This window comes from Trematomus bernacchii, unplaced genomic scaffold, assembly GCF_902827165.1.
Source record: "Trematomus bernacchii unplaced genomic scaffold, fTreBer1.1, whole genome shotgun sequence".
NCBI lineage: Eukaryota > Metazoa > Chordata > Actinopteri > Perciformes > Nototheniidae > Trematomus > Trematomus bernacchii.
The window spans coordinates 4,689,784-4,708,072 of record NW_022987771.1 but is presented as its reverse complement, the minus strand read 5'-3'; the positions used below and the strand labels follow the sequence as shown (position 1 = coordinate 4,708,072).

The window sequence follows — 18,289 nt, the reverse complement described above, 5'->3', positions numbered from 1 at the left end:
GGATGTGTATTTTGTAAATTGTGTAAGTTAACATTCAGCTGTCTTTGGCTCTTTTCTGCTGTAACAAATGTAAATGTCCCCTCTGTCGGACAAATAAAGGTATTCTGATCTGATTCTGAAGTGCATTACAGTAGTCAAGCCTTGGTCTAGTGTTCCTCCCTGGAGTTTTCCTTCCATACTGTGCAGTCCTGTACCTCTCCATGATGAGAGAGGAGTCTGGTGAATGAGCACCAGCATAGCACTTCCATCTATTTCTATCTGTCTGTGGTCTGGCTGCCGCTCACGCTGACCTGCAGCCTTTCTAATTTGGTGATGAGCTGTAAAGTGACCTGCTGCCCCCCCCCCGACGAGAGGCTGGAGCGAGAGTGGGATTCCAGGGATTTCCTTACCTCGCAGTCTCTCTTATAGGTTGGATGGATGGTTCTGTATCTACACACCCCACCCTCTCCTCCGTCCTCGGACCCACGGCGAGACAGAGGCTCTATCTTTTAAGTGCACCCTGGCATTGTCCTGGACACCCTGCGTGCCCCTGGGTAAAATGAGATGCCAGGAATAATTGATGGCGATGCAGGCCATGGTATCTGTGCAGGCAGGGCAGCAGACACCTTCTCCCACCTCCTGCTGAGGGGTTACCGTCCTGCCACCTCCATTTGCTCTAATTGGTTTCAACTCACGGCTGCTCTACAATCGAGACTCACCTGCTCCATGTATGTCATTAAGTGCTTATGTATTTCATCTGGCTCATTAGTTAATTAGATAATCATTCTGCACTCTAAATCCCAGATATTGAATTTCTCATAAAAGTAGAATTGTAATGTGTTCTTTCTAGGAGGTGAGAATGTCATTTTAAACTAGTTCACATTCGGTAAAATGTGTGTACATCAAATATGCTCAGGCCAAAAATATTAACATTTACAAATTCAGGTGTAGGTGAGGAATCTTTCCATCCTTTCTTTTTAAAGTCAAATGAAAGCTATCCTTGATTTTGGAGGGCTTTTTTGTAGCTTGGAGATTATTTAGGTTTCTCCCATTGAGCCACCTGTACTCCTTATTGTTTCATTTCAGAGTGCAGGGGGACTGTCAGACTCTAATCCACAGAAGAGGTTTAAAACACTCTGGTTTCATCTAATCTTCCAGCTCAGACCTATCCGAGCTTGAAACCAGCTTTCTCCATGATAGGAATGGACAAATAAAGGTCTCTCCCAGCACTCCCATGAAAGGGCTCTGTGTGCTCTGTGGATTAAGGCCCTGTGTTTTCTCTGTCTCTCTTTCTCCATTAGACTGAAAAGGATGACAAAATAAAGACTCCCCTGTTCATGCAGTTTTGTAAGGCTTTCCAAGTTCTATAGTTATCGCTCAGTTTGTATGTGTTTTTCCCCCCCCAGAGTTTAGAGGTCCGTTTTAGGAGCAGAAGGAATTTAAAAGAGTATCTTCAATTGTCCTCAATTTGTTTTAAGTCTAAATGATCAAACACTTCAATTCTGTAACTCAAGTTTTCTTTTTAAAAGGAAATAGAAATCTTAAAGGGGACCTATCATGCAAAATGCACTTTTGTACGTCTTTTATACATGAATATGTGTCCCCGGTGTGTCAGGGAACTCACCAAGTGTCAGAAAACACAACCCTCTCTCTTTTCCTCCATACCCAAATCTCTAAAAACGGGGCTGCAACGGAGCTGATACAGATTTGAAATTGTTCTGACGTCAGAAACAGGGAGCTCCGCCTATATGGGCAACTCTCCACCTATCAGGGGAATGAGAGGTTGGAACGGCCATTGCTGCTCGAAAGCGCTGGAGACGCTGTAGTACATATGCCAGGCCTGTAAGTGGCGCTGTAGTCTGCCACAAAAGCAGAATCAGCCCTTGCAAAAACAGGGCTGGAAAAGAGCAAATAGAGCGAAATGAGGCATGGCTGAAATGCATGATCTGTTTGGTATTTTGAAAAAGAAACTTCACAGACATGTTTTATATAGGTATGGCCCTACAATATATTATTCAAATATAGCATGATAGGTCCACTTTAAGTGAATATCTCCCAGCGTGAATCTTAATTGCAGGATCCTCCCATAATTAACTACTAATGAAAGACACAATCACCTCATTCAAATCCCACCTAAAAAAACTCACCTGTTCAGATTAGCAATACCACTGTCATGTCCCTACATACCTGCTTTTTAATGTCTATCTGTCTGTCTGCCCTGTTTGTTTGTTATGTTCAGCTGTATTTACTGTTAAAGTTTTTATTTTATTCACAAGGTAACCTTGGGTGCATTGAAAGGCGCCTCAAATTAAAATGTATTATAATTATTATCATTAATGGTGTACCCTTGACATGAAGAGAAATAGCACAATTGTGCAAACAGAAAATGTCAATAGTTAATCGGAGTGATATTCAGTTTCTTTTTAAACTAGTAAACATACACACGTTTAAGTTGTTTTTGAAAATGAGTAATCTAAATGTTTAAGTTGTTTTTGAAAATGAGTATTCTAAATATTCTTTTGTTTACAACTATTCAAATTGCTTTGTTTTTTATTTATCTTTAAAATGTTTTCATAGCCTATAATGTAGGTTATGTTACTGATTATAGTTCAGTAACAGGCGGACCACAGTCCGGATCCGGACCCAGACGCCGACCTATACGGACCCGGACGTGTTTTTAAACGGAGCAGAAATAGAACTAGTCTCCCACTTCAAGTATCTTTGAGTCATACTGGACTCAAACTTGACTTTTAAGAAACATATTAAGAAAGTATCCAATACCATTAAATTCAACTTTCACAATTTTAAACAAATTAGACCTTTCTTCACTGTCAATGCTGCAAAGTCATACCTCCACTATATGATTCTATCCCACATTGAATACTGTTTTACAAACTGGTCGTTTGCTTGTGCCACAAACCTGAAACCAAGAGAGCTATCAAGGTGTTTGACAGAAAGCCAAATTCATACCACCACTGCACCATCCTTGAGAAACACAATTTCTTGAGTTTTGACAATTTTAAGTCTTTTAAAAGTATGTGTTTTTTTTATAAATGTTTACATGGACTGCCCCCCCCCCTCCCTTAGGGGAATTCATCCACAAAAAACACACTGGACGCTGCACTAGGTCAGAAACCAGAGGAGACTGTGAAGTCCACCGTAGACGGACCACTTTTGGACAAAATGTCCTTTCCATTAAAGGCAGCTCATTGTGGAATAGCCTCCCAACTGAGATACGGGATTGTCCCACTCTCAATAACTTCAAAGGTCAACTCAAAGAATGGTTGAGAAACAAACAGACGTGCAATCACCGCTAGATGCACTTTAATACAGGGGTATCTCCTCTTGCACTTTATGTAGCTCTCTCACTCAAGTCAGAACTGAGGTCACAAAAAATAAGCAGTCTCAGAGCCCAATATGATCAGTCCACCAGGATCAACATAATAAAACATTTTTGGCTCAGTTGAGGCACGCTCCGCAAGATGAGGCCCCCTCTGCAAGGTGAGGCCCCACGCAGTCTGCATGATCGGCCTGTAGGGAGGGACGGCCCTGGTTCCAGGCTAACCAATGAGCACATGCATGTGTGTATGAGAATGGCCCTGACACCATTTCAGCCCAGATTCAAAATCCTGGCAGGATAAGCTCGAGCTCAATTCTCGCACAGAACAAAAAAAAAGTGAGTGAGGGACTGCAATATAAGAGGGAAAGAAAGATACATTTGAAAACTGTTCAATTGTTATGATGTGTAAAGACTGATATTGTTCTATAATCGGCTGAAACTGTTATGTCATGATGTGAAACGGTTAACAAAGAAAAAGGGAAACTCAAGCTGCTGCTACACTTTATTTTATTTATCTAAAATTAAGCACTTTTAAGATGCACACATTTTCAAAAGCTATTTTATTTATTTTCTCTATTTTATTTTTAAATGCAGCCCGAGAGGAACATTAAACATATCCACAGTATTTTATTGTATATCTGTATAGTTCAATGTTCATTGACAATAAATATTGTTGTTTTTGAATTGTACTTTCATTATTTGATTGGCAGTCAGTTGTTGATTACATGCAGATGTTGATACAGCTACAGGCTACTTCAATATATATCACACTAATTCATAAAGCAAGTTAAACATTTTGGTGTTCCGGACCTTTGCATGGGGAGATTTTCTCTAACTGGACCTCATTTTTGTTGAATACCCCTGGCCTATATCATTTAAAGACATTGCATTACATGATAGCTGCCCCGAAAAAGATATGCCTAGAAATGAAACAACCCCTGAGACACACACACACGCACACGCACACGCACACGCACACGCACACGCACACGCACACGCACACGCACACACACACACACAGACAGAGGCAGTCATTCCACTGAGCAGACAGAGGGAGAGAGAAAGAGAGAAAGAGAGAGAGAGAGAGAGAGAGGATGAGAGGAGAGAGGAGCGTTAGAGAGAGAGCAGAGAGAGAGAGAGACGATGAGATGAGAAGAAGCGGAGAGAGAGAGAGAGAAGAGAGAGCAGAGGAGATGAGAGAGAGAGAGAGAGGGAGGGATATAACGTCTTGAGTTTTCTATACAGGCACTCTCGTGGGCAGCTCACACGCTCCAAAAAGGGGTCCTTCAGCTGTGGCGCATGTTTTGTATTTCCTCCTCGCAAAGCTGGCTGACAACTTTCAGAACACCGGTGTGTCACTGAGATGGTTTGTGTTTCTGTGTTGTTAAAGCTTCTCTCTTCACTGTAATGAAACGACTTCACGCAGCGACAATGTCTCTCAAGTAATACCAAGGTACACGTGTTGGTTTTAGCCTGTTGTTTTAGGCAGTTGCTAGCTTGTTGCTAACCTCCTTGATGTAAACAACATGAGAGTTTAAGCTAGCCTTAAGTGCCTTTTATAGATATGAATTGCAGTCGTATCTTTTCTGTTTCCACCCTAACATTTTAATGTATGCTATATCTTCAGGATGGTAAATCATAGCAACTTGTGTGAGTATCGCAGCCCTGATAACGTCCAGTAAACAAGATGACTGTAGCCTGTACACAATATGAGCAAAGCAATAGCTCCAAACAATACCAATACAATAAGATTGTTATGTTAAATGCGTCTATTGTATCTATTACTTTAACTCGCTAGTTAAACCCCTGATCTTCAAGCAGAATAAGCTTCATTGGTTTGTATTCTGCAGTGCATTATCCTACAGGTTAAGCTTGTGGATCAGTCATATCAAGTGTAATAGCCTTACTAAAGTCAGTGGTATGCATATGCCAGTTACTGAAGCAACATAAACTACCTGCTATTTTAAAGTTTGGTGGTCATAGATTAGCTTACTCAATTATTAAGCATTATGGTTAAGCAAATACATTTGTTTTAGCTATGCACTGACATTGAGTCACTGTTAATGAAGAAGGCTGGCACACATCCTGTGATTGTACTTTACACTATATGAGTGCTTTTTAGTTCGATCGTGTAGCTCCTATATCCAGCTCACGCTATCCTCCATGAGGATGTACAAATGTTAAACTTTTTCTCTTCATTTAAATGGTATTATACATCCAAGACACAGAAAATAAGGAAAACGAACTGTTAAAGGAAAATGCCTATGCACCAACACATTAAAGTAGGGGTGGGGAGGGATTGCAGTAGTTTATTTATTTGATGCATGTGTTTCCATTTAAAGTGCCGTATAAGAGACACATCATGCATGATATCATCAAAAACGTTAATATACTTTTTTAATATTATTAGTTTTGTTTCTTACCCCTGATGGATTCTTAATTTTAAATTCATGATACTCAGCCCTGCAGCAATACTGATGCCCAGAGTGAATATTATAGGTCCAATAGTGTGTTTTATTACATAGGAAAGCAGACATCATAATTCGAGACCAAGAATGATCTTATTGTAACCCTGCTGTTCGCCCTGTATAACTACGACTAGTTAACCCTCTGTCAATCTTTTCACCGTCTATTACTTAGTGTTCATGCAGTCACTCATCACACCCTTGCAGATGACTGACAGGTGTAACACAGGGACCCGTGCATGTTGACAAAGTGTAACATGTTGTTGTTTTGTGTGTCCTTTGTTCCCTGTTCCATAATGCGTCTACTTGTTTTCATATCTTTGCTGTATGGACAGCCGAACCCCTATAGATCCGAAACCCTTCACACCCCTAACGTGTGGAGATGTGTGATGACACTCAAGCTGTCGACCCTCTTGTGTCTCTGTATCCTCTATGGAGGAAATGGGTGATAATGCAAACAGATAAGGCTCCTGGTACCTGTTGACCACCGTCAGGACCTCCTAAAACAGGACCCTCGGACACAGTGCTCCATCAGGGCCTGCCTCAGTGACACCCACAAGGCATTGAGCTCTTATCTACTATGGCCCCTGCTTAGCATTCACGCCATTCACGTGAACAATGCCACCTCTTCCCACTCATTGGACCTGTGACTGACAGTGGGTGTTGGTGCACTTGTGTCTGACTTCAGCCTCTGTCTGACGCTGGGATGTTTATCCAGGCCAGATAACCCCACCAAGACACAATAAAGGGCGTGTGTCTTCCTCGCCACTTCCCATGTTGTTTGTCTAACTGGACTTTTAATAATGGACCTCGCTCTCCATTTGGCACGTTGGTTTCCTCCTCAGAAGGATCTGTATTTGTTGGGGGAGGGTGAGGGCAGAAAGGCTGACTAATGATCCTAAAGCCAGCTCACCCCCCAGCCGGTGAGGTGGAAGTGCCTCCTTGGCGAGACGGTGAAAAAAAGGGAAACGGCTGATAAGACCATTGCTTGTGTTTGAGCAGCAGAATGACGAATAGCTGAAGTATGATGTAGCAGCTATGAACGGATTTAGGGTCTTTATTTGAAGCTTGTTGGCTAAGATGTTACAGGAAAGATCACTATTGGTTACAAAGTTGTCTTGTCATTGGAAGGCCTATCTACAAATCAGCTTCTGAGCTATGTGTAATCTCCTTCAGTTTTCATCACGCAGCTCAGATCTCCTTTTTGATGAGGCTGATATCAGCGGGGGATCTCGGGATCCCATGCCTCCATAATGGCTCCTGTGAAGCTGCGGCATTATAATGCTTCTATAATAAACCTCCTGTGATCACTATGTCCATCCCTCCTTGCTCTTATTTATGAATGGCAGAGTTTGACAAGGGGGCAGCTCAGGTGGGTAGCTGCTGATCACATGATACCAGCGCAAAAGAGCCCAGGGAGGAATGCGGACAGGACTCCCCCTTCACCTCCAGTCAAAAAACTTTGATGCCCCATATCATAACGAATACCCTCTCTGTCCCCTCCCTCTTCAAACCCTCATATGTGCAGCAATGTTCAGGGAGGGCACAGATAGTGGCTGCGTTTGATCTGAAGGTCGCCAGCCCCTTGCTGGTGTTGAGAGACGCTTGGCGGACGAGGCTGGCTCTTATTTAATAACATGAAGGGGAAGCGGACCTTTCTCTCATAATTAGGCCTAATTACCCGCTAGGTGTGGACAGACGGCCCAAGAAGAGACAAACTGCCTTTATCCACGGACTTAGAGTCAGATTACTCCGGAGCTGTCTTATCTGTTACTGGGCCAGCAGGATTCTCCTCTCATGCCTCTTCCCACCATATCCAGCTTTATTAATCACTCAGTCTGATATATTTTTGCCCTGTCCAAGACGCACGCTTTAGGCCTGGTTAGTTAATTAGATGTTATTGTGGACATTTTTAATAAGACAGTTCACTGACCTATTGGTTATCTATTGCTCATTTTATGGAAGTAAAATTCTGCAAGTAGAGAAGTTTGGAGATCTAAAATTAAAGGTGGGGTAGGTAAGTTTGAGAAACCGGCTCGAGATCGCTAGAATTTGAAAATACACAACCGGAGAAAATCTGCCCCTTCCTTATAGAGCCCCTCCTCCAACACACACGAACGCGCACATGACCAATGAGGGCACGAGATAAGTTTGTGCACAGATGGAAGGCTGACAGGCAGGTAGGCCATCCAGTTATTTTAGCCGGGCCGGCTAAAATGATTGGTCGTGCTTTTTACAGTACTAAGGCTTCCACAGATGACATTTTTTTATGGATTTTTTGTCAAAGCACTTAAGATATTCATTGCTATCGGGATGTTAAGAGCATTCCATGGAATATGACAAAAAGTGTATCTCGAGCCGGTTTCTCAAACTTACCTACCCCACCTTTAAGTCAAATATAATTGTAATTCAAAAAATGGTATACACTATTTAAATTACAGGAAGCACAATGCTAGTTGGTGGTTTTAAATACCATTTTTGATTAAGTATTGTGGAGCTGCACGGATGTCCAAGCCTACAAATCACATTCTACTGACTGAACAAAACGTATTTGTGCCACCGAAATGACGCAATGATAATTTAAATATGTAAATTTGCAAATAAATTATGTATAATGATATAGTGAATTATACATCAAGAAGGATCAGTCTTTCTTTGTAAATCATATCTCAATTGCAATATTGGTCAAAAATAATCCCAATGAGTTACTTTTTCATAATATTGTAGCTCTTATCTTAATAGAACAGGTAACTATTCCTTAAGGATCTATACCATGAGGATCACAGATACCCCAGCTACTAACTTACTGCCACTTCTCCAGAAAGGTATCTTTGCATTCGCTACAGACTTCAAACCTTCAAGCTTTTAAAGTGACAGGTTTGATTGTTTGCTCGACTGCTTCTCTCTGTTGGCGAGGAACAATTTGAGGGTCCTCACAAATAGATTAGAGTGACATCCTGCCACCGTCTTGTTTGTTTACAGTATCTGTCTCCCCCTTCCTGAGCTGTGTGTTTGTATTTGGGTTTGTGGAGGACTCTCGCCCACAACAATGGGACTGTTGTGGGCAATTCAGACACTGGAAATGCTGACGCTTGGAAAAGAGAAGAAACTGAGGAAGTAGTGGCAGGGGAAAGTGGGCATTACAGAGTAGTGCAGTCATGATGTGTTATTGTAGGCCGACCCGGAAATCAGCATCGAAAGGCCTCGAAATAAAAGCAATGGGATTTTTCCATTGGATTTTCGAATATTGTGGCAAACACACATTTATGGTACTTGCATGTTTTTTTTAGCAAGATAATGTCCATATATTAACCCCACTTTTATAATAGTTGAGGCAAATCATAAATATCTAACGTAATGCTGTAAACAAACTGAATCACGGTCACATGACTTCATGTCACCACCGCTAATCTAAGCGGCTAATGTTTAGCATGAGGATGTTTAGTTCGCTTATTTAGTTATTTTATAGCTGCCTTTTTTAAGACACTTTAAAGCTTTAGGCGTTCACCAGTGGGGTATTCACTGATGCATTTTATGTCGTAGAACACAACATAACATCTTGTAACATTGTATTAACCCCAGGCCTTATTTCATGCATCTTACCTATATAGCTGAACTCCTCCAGTGCTACACCCCAGCCAGAGCTTTAAGGTCTGCTGACCAGCTGCTGCTGGTAGTGCCCAAGACCAGGCTCAAAACCCGAGGGCACCGAGCCTTCGCAGGAGCTGGCCCTAGGCTCTGGAACACTCTGCCCCTCCATGTGAGGTCGGCCCAGACCCTAGGGGTTTTTCAATCTACACTAAAAACACATTTCTTCTCTCTGGCCTTCTAGTCAGAGCGGAGCACGACTCCTGACTTTTCCTTGTGTTTTTTTTTTTATATATATCTGTTGTAATTTATTGTCTTTTATTGTGATTGTAGTAATGTGTTTTTATTACATGTACAGCACTTTGGCTTGACCAAAAATCGCTTTTAAATGTGCTTTATAAATAAAACTTGATTTGATTTGATTTACCAAAAACTATTGATTTCGATAAAAGGAGCCTGGAAGTGCTAAAATACGAACTTCTTTCTGGGTTTACAACTCTTTCCGACACCACTTTACAACTTTTAAAAATAAATAAATGTGGTTGTATAGTGCTCCGCCATCTCCATCACTGTCCCTTAATGTTGTTTGTGATTGACAGTGAGCTATGATAGCCACTGGAAAGCCTTTCAGACACTTGTCTTTGGACAATGAAAACAGACGGTTTGGTCCGACCGTGACTCACAGCTCCTTTCAGGCCTGCTGCAGGAGGACAATAAGGGCCGGCTAATCCACCTGTTATCAGGGTGAGCCCCACCTGTCACACACTCACACAGGAGCAGGACTCTGGCGCAGGAATGTAGCTGTACCCATCTACACACAGCTTAACGGATAGACCCTCACAAAAACCCTGTTGACGGTTATTGCCATTTCTTTCATACCACGCCAAAACAAGTTTGTACAGTTGTCGGTTTCCTGCTGGTTTAGTTGTATGAGTGATACCTAATGGTCAATACCGACGCACATAGCCATCATCTTTCACCCATTCAAAATATGTATAACGTTGGTCATTTCACATACTTTGATTGATGGATCTTTTCTGTAAGCATGGAAAACGTGAACTATTTTTGCAAGCATGCATTGTGATGGAATGACTGTGTCCTTGTGAGTCGGTCAGACTGCACTGAGCGTCCTTAATTAGGCAGGCTGGTCAGGGGTCTCTTCTGTCTCTGCGCTTCACAAATTCTCATGGACAATTTAACCACTAACCTCCTGAAATGAGTTGCTCCTGAATGCCTCAGGCTCCAGTTTCGGCGACTACTGATTGCAGGGATCAAGGGTTATGATAAGTAAAAGTGGAGGAGGGGGCGACTGAGTGTCGGGTGTTGATTTTGTGCTCATTAACTCAGAAGGCCATTTTACAAATAGTGACTCAAATTGTGCTAGAATAGTTTTTGGAGAAATACACTTAGGTGCTTTATTACTACGTTTAAACAAGAAGATGCAACTCTCATGTCTCAGTTCAATAGTTAGTAGACTGAAAACTGCTATTTCTTAGCGCGAAGCAGTGACTTCCTGGTGTCTCTAGTAGCCTATCAACATCACACCAAGGACATGAACCAGTTATAACGTTTACTCTTTGTTTCGTTTTTTTAGAAACAAAACAAGATACCTAATATGTTTGCAAGTGAGTATTAGAGGTACTCGACAGAAAAAGACTTGAAGCATAAAACGTTCTGTGTCTTTCTGAGATTAATCGTGGTTCTGAAGGGGAGCCAGTTAAGTGTCGATTGATGCATTTAGTAAAATGGCAGCGTATTTTTTTCGTGAGATGAACAAACGACAGAGGGTTCATAAATAACTTTTACTATTTGGATTGGTTGTTTGGGTTTGACCAACGGCTAAATCCCCCTTCAACCCACTTGAGTTACTGGTAGGTGGAGTTATGGTCTTTATGCTAAGCTAAGCTAATCATGTCCTTAATCAAGCTTCATATTAGGGAGTGTCATAGTCCTGATCTAACTCTTGAAAAGACTCTAAATTAGGGTATATATCCCTAAATACCAAAGCATTACTAAAGCCACCTTCTTGTACGCCGCTTTATTTTTAAAACTTTAAGAAGCGCGGTTCAGCTTGTTTTGATATTTTTGGAAAAGTCATATTTAAGATTGATTCCTGGTGAGCGTGTGACTGCTGATAACCGGATATTCATATTATTGCAGTGTGGGGAGGAAGGAATTTACGAGGCAGCTTGGAGGTTGGTAGCAAGTAAAACTGGCTGTTAGATTAGTATGCAATTATTCATAGGTATTTGAGTGCGTTGTTGTTTTCAAGTCATCGTCAGGCCATTGTTCCTTGTTAAAACTTGAGAGGTTGGGATGTCTCACTCTTATTTTTTCAACTCTTTTTTGGTATAATAATGAAAACAACAGCAGTTTAGCGAATAGGCCATCTGAATCCAATCACTGACAGTCACTCACATGGGATGGCACTGTAATTTAATGTTGACGCATCATTTCCTTGCAGCATACCTGCGGTTGGATCAGTTTCCTCTGCAGCCCTGTCTACAAACGACATAAAAGCCAGAGCTGTTACTTGTGCCTCTGGGACAACGGCTGTTGATCGCAAGAGGAGTGAGAAGCCCGAATCTCCGTGTGTTTACTGTAATTAAGCTGTCAGGGGTTGTGATTTATGACGTATTGAGTAAGAGAGGTGTTATCAGGTAGGACTAGGAGGAGGAGGAAGACGGAGAGAGGGCCACAGGGTTTGTAGCTGCTAACAATAGAGCAGATATACAGACAGAGCATTAAATACAAGGTGTGAAAGGCTTCCAGGCAAAATAGAGTTTCCTTCTGACAATGTTTGCTCAGTGTTTGTGCAAAAAGCAAAACAAGATGTCTGGGTTTCTGATGATTTCAGGCCTGCATTTGACTTTTACCTCATGTACTGCATCCCTCTGAGACAATTTATCTTAGTTTAATGGAACATTTAGCACCCCTACTGACAAGGTTTAGTGTTGAGATACTGAGAAGAGCTTAAACTGCATTTAGTAACTGCACTTATTCAAGAAGGAACTCATCTCAGGTTAAACACCTGAACTAAGAACATCCATAACATTCACCTGTTTGCAACTTACAAATTATGTATCACTTGACTCTTATGGCACTACTTCTATTTTATCTGTTTTATTGTGTTGCACTGTTGGAGGAGCCTGTGACCTAAGATCTTCATCGACGTAACTACACTGTAGCTATGCACGAATGACCAATAAAAGCCTTGAATCTTGAATCTATCTGCTCTTTGTTCTTCTGTTGTCTGTCCCAGTGGGATTCCTGACACATGTTTGCAGCCTCCTCGCAGCCACACATTGATTGCATGACCCAGGGATGTCTCGTCCCGCTCCGTCCCCCATCTTCACCCTGAGGGGGGCCGGCGCGCCCCTCAACACCCTCCACTTTAGCTGCCATGGAGGGGACACTCCCCTCTTATTTTCGGGGTAAGTCATTCATCTCAACCTAAATATTTGGCTCTTCATCTTCCGTAAAACTTGAAAATGGTATTGACTATCTAGGGCAGGGGGGTCAAACTCAAATGTGGGCCAAAATAAAAAAATGGGTACTAGTCGAGGGCCGGACTGGTTCAATGTTTATTGCAAAGCTTATTGAAATGAACTTATTGCACATATTAAACCTGGAACTAACAAAGCTTAAATGATTGCCTATAAAAACAATATTAAACATTAAATAATCAGTTGCATTCATTTCTTATGGCTCTATCTGCAGCTTTTCCAGAGTCATTTCTCATGATTACATTTTTCCACAGGCCAACAACAGCTTCAAAAAAACTATTTCCCTCAAAGAGAAAACCAAACATGCTCTGTTGTCTCAAGAAAAAAAGTGCAGAAGGAAACATCCATGTAAACTCAGGTTGCTGCTCTGTGATGCTAGTTCAAGCCAGATACTTGGCATCTCATCTCAGATGCAAGTTCATCAATGTTTGGGGTCAGGCTCTGAGCGGAGGAGACCCTCAGGATTGAGTGAAGGTGTGCGTGCAATATACCGGCGGGCCAGATCTAATAGTAATTAGAAATTATCCTGCGGGCCGAAATTAAATCCACCAAGGGCCTGATTTGGCCCCCGGGCCTTGAGTTTGACACATGTGGAATAGGGTAATAAGCAGAGACGGCAAAAGTACACACATCCTTTACTCAAGTAGAAGTACAGATACTCGTGTTTAAAAATACACTGGTAAAAGTAGAAGTACTGACTAGACTTCTTTACTCAAGTAAAAGTAAAGAAGTATGGGCTTTGAAATGTACTTAAGTAAAAAGTACCCATAACTAGCAGCTGTTTTAAAGAGTACCTGACCTCCCTTTATATTAATAGAACAATAATGTCATTGTTAGCTAATGAATGTTTCCATGCTGAACAACGGCAACATGACAACGTTTTCATTGGTCCCTCTTCTTTAGAGAAGACCAGGAAATGATGGATACACGGATCGTGTTCAAATCAATAGGCACGCAATGACTCTAAATAATAATGATCACGCCACCAAACACACATTCAAACTAAAGGAACCAGCCTGTTTGGAAAATGTAAGAAGTAGAAAGTACAGGTATTTGGGTTAGAAATGTAAGAAGTAGAAAGTAAAAAGTCGTCAAAAAAATAAGTAGTGGAGTAAAGTACTGATACCAGAACAATGTACTTAAGTACAGTAACGAAGTATTTGTACTCCACTAGTTCCCACCTCTGGTAATAAGTAGATATTAGGCCAGCCAATCAGGGTTCATTTCAGTTTTTAAAATGGGTAAAGAGTTTGGATGTTTAAGAGCACCGCACACCAAAAGTTACAATGTTATTTCATTGTTTCTTAGTTTGGACTAGAGCAAATCTGGTGATCTTTGTTTGTCTTCTCATAAAAGACCTGAGCAATTTTGGATTATATATTTCTATGTATATATTACGGCTGTGACAAAATATCTTTACAAAATAAAAAAATTGAAAAATTGTATCAATCAAATTCATATTTAACTTTGATTATTGAGCACGTTTTTAATTGTGAAATAAATGTGACTTATTTTGTATTGGGCATAGATGATAGGTTGAACAAGATTAACATAAACATTTAAGAGGCACTTATATGATTGTATTAACATATCAATATTACGGTTTTCATCACTATTTTATACAATATAATAATATTGCGACAGCTCTAATATATCTAATAAAAAGCCATCTGTTGGATTTTTGCAGGTCAGGTAAGGGTGCCATCCACATGTGGAACCTGAACACCAGGAGGGCCGAGACGGTTGTAGAAGGGCATTCTGGGAACTCAGTCGTGTGGGTCAACACACTGCGGGGGACAGACACTCTCATCAGGTGAGGACAACTTCTGATAACATGTCCGTCCCTCTTACTGTTTCTACGAGCATTTTGGAATAAACGTTTTTATTGGTAACTTCAGAATTCATTGTTTTTTTTTAACTATACTTACAACCTTGGGAAAGTAAGCAATCAGTATCACACATATTGTGAGAATCAGCCAGTTATACGCGTTTTGAAATATGCGTTGAACTGCAGCATGTGTCTTTTCTTTGGCCTTTTAACATGTCCATCCCTCTTTCTGTTTCTACAAGCATTTTGGAATAGACGTTTTTATTTACTTGCACTATTATCTGTTTTATTGTGTTGCACTGTTGGAGGAGCCTGTGTCCTAAGATTTTCATTGTCATAACTACACGGTAGCTGTAGTACAAATGACAATAAAAGCCTTGAATCTTGAGAATTCATTGTTATTTTTAACTATACTTACAACTTTGGGAAATAACGATAACTTGACAGTAAGCAATCAGTGTCACACAGATATAAGCCAGTTATACGCTTTTTGAAATATGCATTGAACTGCAGCGTGTGTCTTTTCTTGTCCATCCCTCTTTCTGTTTCTACGAGCATTTCGGAATAGACGTTTTAATTGGTAGCTTAAGAATTCTTAGTTATTTTTAACTATACTTACAACTTCTGCTCATGCTTTTTGAAATATGCGTTGAACTGCAGCATGTGTCTTTTCTTTTGGCCTCTCTGTTGTGGAGCAGTCAGGGACGGGACATGCGAGTGTGTCTGTGGGATCTGAGTGAGGGTCGCAGGGCGGTGCTGGACTCGCTGTGGACCGGCAGCGTTGGGTTCTGTCAGTGCTCGCTGCTGGAGATGAGTACCGGGACACATCTGCTGGCCTTCGCTGGACAACAGACCGAAGAGGTTAGACATCAGCAATGAAACTCTAAATTGTCTTTGGGTGTGGATGAGATAAGATAAAATAAGATGGATGGAATTACTGAATTACCCCGTGGGGACATTTAGTAATTAAACAGCAACAGGGTAAGGATGAAAAACAGGACGGCAGAGATTAGACATTAATCAAAGATAAAAAATACAATTATATACAGTTAAGTAGCTTTAAAATAAGAAATGAATTAAAAGGAACATATATACATATTTGGGTCTTATGTACATATTAGATATGTGTACATGTATGTGTGAAAACAGTGTTTATTTTATGTCCAGTACTTGTGTCACATTGTTGACCCCTTGTTGTGCAGCCTGACAGATGTGATGGGTCGAGGTATAGTATCTTTGTTTAGCTTATTTTTTAAATAGCAACCAATCTGCCAGTTCATGCTGGGATGTACTCCCATTAAAAAAAATTGATGCAGGGAATGTCACATTTTAACCTAAACATTTGCCAAAGCTGTACATTTTCACAGTTTGTATTGGAAATATGTATTGGACGTGTTCTTTTTTTTGCGGTGTGCGAAAAAGCACATGTCCGGGACGAGTTATTTACACTATCGGACAAGTACATCTTTCCATTGACGTGTCCGATGGACAAGTGACGTTTTTTGCCCATAGTTAGTGACAAATGATTGATAAATTCAGCTTACAAAAGGCAGAACTCATTCACAAATTGTCCGTGTCCGCCATTGTTGTTTGCGACCGCTTTACGTTTCCTTCTGTGTCATGTGTGAATGCAGTCAAATCTTACAGCTCACTTATGTTAGCGGTGTCGTAAAACCGTGGGGAAATGTAAAATACGATGCCGAAGAAGAAGATTCCCCAAGAGGAAGATTCTTGTATAGCATGTTTCTTGCCAAATATGAACAAATAAACAACAAAATCTTACCTTAGTTACAGTAACCCAGATTCTTGTATGCTTTATGTTGATATTTAATAATATTTAAAATAGGTGCAACATGCACAAAGTATAGCTATGGACAAGTGAAACATTTATTCGGACAAGTAAATTGCCAAACTCACTTGTCCATGGACAAGTACTCTCTAAAAACGTTATCTTGCACTGTATTGTCAAAGAATATTCATGCTTATTTGAAAACCCATATTTGACAGTCCTTGAAATCCTTAGCGAAGAATTTTGAAATGGGAATGAAGAGACATGGGTCATTGGAAGTGCTGGAGGTTATATATTTTGTGCAGTAATAGTTACTAAAGTTATTCTAATATTTGTTGGTTTATATTTGTAAATAGTCCTTAAAAAGTCCTTGATTTGATGTTTTTGTTAACTTAATTTAAAATATTTATCACATACCTGTACTGCCAACTAATAGAGTTTCAGAACGTCCCTGTCAGTATAAAAAAAATACAGTCGGTAATGTGTATAAATAAATGTCTATGCTTTTTAGGGTAGATTATGTTTACATATTTAAGTAGGGTTTTCAAAGATAGTGGAAATGAACCAGAGACCCTTTGGATCAAAGTCTCCACTGGCACCTAGGTTCAGCATGAGGAAACATCCTTCAGTTTATTGGCAGGTGGGAGTTGGGATGGTTCATTGGTTGAACGGTTTGACGAGCATACAAAATGCCAACCTGTATGAACCAGGCCAGACTTGCTGCTGCCAGTCCTTTACAAAAACATATTTGTGGCTTTTAGTACTGTTTGATTTCATGGAACATTTAAGTATTACCGCAAAAGTTATCCAACCCCTGTAGTTGTTGACAAGCGTTCTGATCCATAAAAATGAAATAACCTAACATTAATGTCGTAATTTTTGACAACCGTCACTGAATGAGTCAGTGTGAAATGTTAGCCTGCAGTTCGCATAATGCCATAATGTCATGAGTCACAGCACTCTGGAAAGGTAAAAACATAATACCAACCACCAGCTAAATGTTGGCTGTTGGTAGTACGCCATGCCTTTCTATTAATGTCATTGTCTAAAACACAAAATAGGTGTGCAAGGGCCTAAAAAAAAGTGCCTTTCAAGAGGTCACTGCTACTTTGGCTAATGCAAAAGTCAAAGTATCTGTTTTAATCTTAGACTGTGGGATTAAAAAGAGAATTTCCCAGGCCGGAAGAGATCATGCACTAGAAAGTAATCACAGTTCTGACCGCACAGTGTGTCTCGTACTTAATGCTCAACACCCACCAGCCTGGAGGGCTTTGTGTGGAGTGAGGCGGGATGAGGAGAGGGCAGCCAGCGATTCTGCCATCTTTTATTGCCTCCAGATTCATGTTACGTGCTCTGCGGCGGAGGAGCCACACTTGAAAGGGACAGAGCGGTCACCTGATCCCGCCAAACGTGCCTCCGCTAACCCCAGTCCAGCAGGCCAGGCATCAGGGCGCCTGTGACTCGCAGCACCTCAATAATGCCATTGTCCCAACAGACACAGACAGACAGAAACACACACACACACACACCCATACAAGTTAGACTAAAACAGACCGCAGCCAATATTGTCATTCGGTCTCCACACCCCATTCCACAGACATAACTGACCACGACAGATGCTTATCATGTAACCGCAAATACAACACCCACATGAACAAATTCCATCAAGAAACAATACAAGTGGCTCAAAACATGCACACAGGTTTGATTTAGCGCTACATGCAGGTAGGTCAATATTTAGTTATGCATCCAAGAAGACGGATAAGAGTTTCCTATTTCAGGTGGTTTCACTGT

General features: G+C 40.9%; 1 protein-coding gene across 3 annotated transcripts in view; it reads left to right on the top strand.

Moving 5' to 3' along the window:
* The first annotated feature begins 4,527 nt into the window (after nt 1–4,527).
* The window catches only part of gnb1l (guanine nucleotide binding protein (G protein), beta polypeptide 1-like), a 36,990-nt gene continuing 23,228 nt past the window's right edge, over nt 4,528–18,289 (top strand). Inside the window, exons 1-4 of one of the 3 annotated variants that reach the window (XM_034148635.1) lie at nt 4,528–4,685; nt 12,635–12,806; nt 14,566–14,691; nt 15,405–15,567. In XM_034148635.1, the coding sequence (XP_034004526.1) occupies nt 12,697–12,806; nt 14,566–14,691; nt 15,405–15,567 (399 nt within the window). In that variant the 5' untranslated portion in view covers nt 4,528–4,685; nt 12,635–12,696. Of the gene's footprint in view, nt 4,773–12,634; nt 12,807–14,565; nt 14,692–15,404; nt 15,568–18,289 lie in introns of all 3 variants that reach the window. The other 2 variants (XM_034148637.1, XM_034148636.1) reach the window with 2 other exon arrangements.